This window comes from Solanum tuberosum, unplaced genomic scaffold, assembly GCF_000226075.1.
Source record: "Solanum tuberosum cultivar DM 1-3 516 R44 unplaced genomic scaffold, SolTub_3.0 scf00204, whole genome shotgun sequence".
Taxonomy (NCBI): Eukaryota; Viridiplantae; Streptophyta; class Magnoliopsida; order Solanales; family Solanaceae; genus Solanum; species Solanum tuberosum.
Window position 1 is genome coordinate 584,297 of NW_006239127.1, and position 4,602 is coordinate 588,898.

At 34.6% G+C, this 4,602-nt stretch overlaps 2 protein-coding genes across 2 annotated transcripts; both read left to right on the forward strand.

Annotated features, from left to right (window-relative positions):
• The first annotated feature begins 1,028 nt into the window (after positions 1-1,028).
• Positions 1,029-2,505, forward strand: LOC102580774 (protein SRG1-like). The gene is made up of 3 exons (XM_015312452.1): positions 1,029-1,274; positions 2,141-2,388; positions 2,499-2,505. Exons 1-3 carry the CDS (start codon positions 1,029-1,031, stop codon positions 2,503-2,505), a joined length of 501 nt encoding a protein of 166 aa, XP_015167938.1.
• A 428-nt stretch (positions 2,506-2,933) lies between these two features.
• On the forward strand, positions 2,934-3,606 carry LOC107062141 (codeine O-demethylase-like). Its single transcript, XM_015312431.1, has 2 exons — positions 2,934-3,252; positions 3,336-3,606. The coding sequence occupies exons 1-2, from the start codon at positions 2,935-2,937 to the stop codon at positions 3,597-3,599; spliced, it is 582 nt and encodes a 193-aa protein (XP_015167917.1). The 5' UTR covers position 2,934; the 3' UTR covers positions 3,600-3,606.
• Positions 3,607-4,602: the final 996 nt, after the last annotated feature.

The following is a 4,602-nucleotide window of genomic DNA, read 5'->3' on the forward strand; positions in this document are numbered from 1 at the left end:
TTCAGACCCGTTTTTTCCAGAACATTGTGTCCTTTGGGAAAAGTAACGATTTTTCGGAAGGAAAACCGTTTGGAAAAGTAACGAGGATTACCGTTACACGTGAATTTCAAATAAATTCAGTTGCGCCAAATTAATTATGTTAGTTAACTAGCATTCTGAATTAATTTATAAGAGAAAGGAAATGATTTAACAAGATTGATTAAATAAATTTTGCCCAAAAATATTATCAATCAATCATTTGCCAAATCCAAAGCCGAGCGAGCGACGACGACGGCGCGAGGGGCACCTTCTTCTTAACCTTTAAGAACTAAATGAAGTGTTTCCTAATATAAGGACAACAATTTCCTCTCTTCTACCAATATGGTAAAAATGACTATTCATTTGCACTTTTGCAATGACTTTTCATTTTCCCTCCAAAATTGGATCCCCCATTTTCATTGGTTCTTCCACTTTCCATTTTCTCTTTTTATTTCCCATTCACACCTTGCTAAACCCAACATATATATCATGAAAAAATTTACTAATAGATATCCATAATAACATTTCATAACAAGACATATATTTTTAGTGACCGTGACAACTAAAATATGGAACAAAAATCATTTCAGCATCCGTATAAAGCCAAAACACTTTGCAATGTTCTAAAAAGGTAAACAATGTCATACGTCAATTGAAACAGAATTAGATTTGGATTATAGTCTTCTTTCTTTATTTTTAGAATAGTTATTTAATGAGTGAAATGATCTGACGAAATTGCTTTTCTAGTTTTGAACAAAGGAATTGGATATACTCATTTCGCGATCATATTATTTGGACATGAAAAATTTAATCAAAGTGTATTTTAATTAAATTTTGTTTGCCGGAAAACAAAAATAGGCGGTGATGTAAATCTGGTACCTCACAATGATACAATGACAAAATGTATGTATCGTCATATATACAAAAATTAGAAATTACTTCTACTATATATATATGTCTTTGGAAGAAATTCATAAAACCCAAATTAATTTTCAAGTGCAAAAAGAGCTATGGAATCAACGCAGGCAAAAATGAACTTTGGAAAATCTCTGTTAGTTCCAAGTGTTCAAGAGCTTGCCAAACAGCACCTAACCAATATTCCGGACAGGTATCTCCACCCAGAGCAAGAATCTCCGGTCATATCCACCGGAGCGTCGGTTCCTGTTATCGATATTCAAAAGTTGATTTCAGGGGATGCCATGGATTCTGAGCTGCAAAAACTACACTCTGCTTGCCAACAATGGGGTTTTTTACAGGTTTCGTTTTAATTTATTTGCATTGAAAAAAAGACTCTTAAAAAGCTATTTGATAAAAGCGACTCTTGTACAAATTAGCAATAAGGAGCGCAATCTTCCTGCTTGAACTATCAACAAATCTTTATTAAAACGAACTTGAACTATCAATTGTGTTGAAGTATGTGACCATCTCATCTAAAAGCTTAAGCTGTTAGAGGGACACACTTTTATTATTTAATGATATTGTAACACGCCCCCTTACGTGCGAGCCTAATTTTTTTTCATGGGCCAAACACGTAGAAGTTCTTTTTAATTTTGAATGACAGTGAGATTCGATCTCAGGATCTCTGTCTGCTCTGATACCAAGTTGAAGTTTTAAGTTACGAAGAGATAAGAGAAGATGAATCAAGGCCTGCGTAAATAGCAAAAGCCTGAACGTGCGCAAATTGTTCTCTTTTTCTGCCTAAACATGGTGATATTTTAGGTAGGAAAGAAAATAACAGATAGTTCATGTGTGTTTTAATAAATTGTTGATGATAGTTCACATCGATCAGAAAAGTAAACACATGATGGTTCAGGAAGAAAATTCAAAAAATGAGAATATTTTAATTTTTAGATATGTTTTTCACTATTTACTCTCAACAAATATGCCGCTTTCAGAAATTTTGGCCAAACGTACTCTATTCTGAACATAATTTTCATCTAATTAGTTAAAATTAAACATCTGAGATGAAGCGCAATAATAGAGTCTAAAATGCACAATCCTTCTAATTGTTGGTCGTATGACTATTGGTTTGGAAAAATTACTCTTTGTTTAATGGTAGAGCGCCTAGCTTTGTAATTGTGAAAAGGTTGTAAAATTTGTTAGCATATTGTTGAATGTTTAGGTTATAAACCATGGAGTGACACCTTCGTTACTGGAGGACTTCAAGAGTGAGGTTATTGAATTGTTCAAACTTCCAATGGAAGAAAAGAAGAAACTATGGCAACAAGAAGACAACTTTGAAGGTTTTGGGAGTATATTCGTTGTATCGGAGGAGCAGAAGCTTGATTGGGGTGACATGTTTGTCATAGCAACTCTTCCTCCTTGTATCCGCAAAATCGACTTGTTTCCCAAGTTGCCTTCAAAGCTCAGGTGCTTATCTCCTTACATATTAAAAAGTAAATTTAACACCGTCCTATAAGCTAATGTGGCCGCGGGATTCTTTTTTTTTTTTTTAAAAAAATTATGCCATAATTGTGCAGCTTATAGAACTGCCATGGAAATTAAGATCTTTTTGGTGAAAAAGTAGAAGAAATCGTAGTGATAATGATGATGGTAGGTGTCGAAGAAGAAAGAATTGAAGGTGGTAAGGTGGAGGGTTTACTAATAGAGTAATAGTGGCGAAGAGAAATAAAAACTAATGAATAAATGTAAAGATAAGGCAACCAGCCTAATTCAACCCCTAAGCTAGCTTACGAGGAGAAGATTGTCCAAATCTAAATAAGCAGACCGTCAGTTCAATCTCCAACCAATGTGGGACTTTAATCCACTCTAACATAATATTCTTTGAGATCAATTATTACCAGACTTGTTGATACTATACTTTTTGTTAAAACTTGTATTTCTAACTTGTGCCTTCATCTTTGCTCTCCTCATCTCTTAATATATATGTTTGTGTGTTTGAAATGCAGGGACATCATGGAAGAATACTCTAAAGAAATCAAGAACCTCGCAATGATCATCGTGTGTCAATTGGCAAAGGCTTTAAGGATGGATGAAAAAGAAATGCAAGATCTATTCAGTGATGGTATGCAATCAATGAGGATGAATTATTATCCGCCTTGCCCTGAATCAGACAGGGCAATTGGCTTAAGCCCTCATTCTGATGCGGATGCCCTCACCATCCTTCTCCAGCTCAATGAAACTGAAGGTCTCCAAGTCCGAAAAGACGATATTTGGGTACCTATAAAGCCCCTCCCAAATGCTTTGATTGTCAATATTGGCGATATGATGGAGGTAAATTACAATTTTTTGTTTGGTATTATTCACCGTCTCATCATGTTGTGTGTACGTAAATGTGTTATATTTGACTTTGGCAGATAGTAAGCAATGGTGTTTATAAGAGCATTGAGCATAGGGCAATTGTAAACTCAAACAAAGAGAGGCTATCTGTTGCAGCATTCTCTACCTTCAATCTTGATTCCAAATTAGGACCTGCACATAGCCTCATTGGACCAAATAATCCTCCAATTTTCCGAAGAGTTCTTGTGCAAAACTATTTACAGGATTTTTTTGCACGAAAACTTGACGGAAAATCGTACCTTGATTTCATGAAGATAGAGGCAAGGAATGGAGAATCCTAGGTAGCATTTGATATACTTATAAGTTACTCTTGCCGTTTAAATTTGGAGTTCCCCTGTTTGATTATACTATAAATAAGAAGAATTGGGTACTCTTCATCTATTTCATTGTATGTGACAGTTTTTTTAATTTGTTTTGGAGTTAGTTGTATTGGCATGAAGGTAATATTAATATGTGGGTTAATTAGATAGGTCTAACCCATCGGTGACCACTTAAAGTTGACATTAATTTTCACTTAGAGACACTTTAACTAGGCTTTGTTCATTTTAGACACCTCATGTCATGTTCCGCTGTGCCATTTTGACATTTTTTCGACAATCTGCCAAATTTGTAAGGTGTGTAACACACTCGTTGATGACGTGTCAGAGTGACGAATTAAATTAAGACATGTGTCATATATGAAAATAATAATAATTAAATGATGAATTTGGAGTAGAAAAAACTACCAATGACTCATTGACATTTCTTTAACTAAGTAATTTTTAAAAAAATTGACCACTTTTAGTTAAAAAAAATTATACACACACCTCCACCCCAAATTGTCTTCTCCACTATCCCCACCTCAAATTCCACCCCCTCTCTCTCACCCATATCGTCTTCTCCACCCACCACCTCCCCTGACCCTCCCCACCCAAATGTGTCAAAAGAAGAAGCTTTTTTTGTTTGCTTTTGTCACTTTGTGAATGTTGTGAGATAAGAACGTCTGATAGATCAATCTTTGAATGCTTGATTTGGTGAATATGGTAATGCATTTGCTTGACCTTTTTTGGGGTTTTTTTTTTCTTTTCCTTTTTTCTGGATTTCTGGGTCAATGCAAGTCAAAAATTGTTGCTTTAGTACATAAATATGGATTCCCAATCTTTCTACTAAAAAATATATGGCTTATCTATTTGATTTGGACTTTTTCTGTGATTATGATGTGAGAACACATACAAATAGATTGTAACACTAAAATTGTTTGTTGTGAATGTAGGATTTGATAATTGAAATGTGATTTCTTGCCAT

Coding starts and splice junctions, on each gene's coding strand:
- LOC107062141 (XM_015312431.1), top strand. CDS start 2,935: ATGGAAGAATACTCTAAAGAAATCAAGAACCTCGCAATGATCATCGTG. Junction 3,253..3,335: donor ATATTGGCGATATGATGGAG/GTAAATTACAAT, acceptor TGACTTTGGCAG/ATAGTAAGCAATGGTGTTTA.
- LOC102580774 (XM_015312452.1), top strand. CDS start 1,029: ATGGAATCAACGCAGGCAAAAATGAACTTTGGAAAATCTCTGTTAGTT. Junction 1,275..2,140: donor AACAATGGGGTTTTTTACAG/GTTTCGTTTTAA, acceptor TTGAATGTTTAG/GTTATAAACCATGGAGTGAC.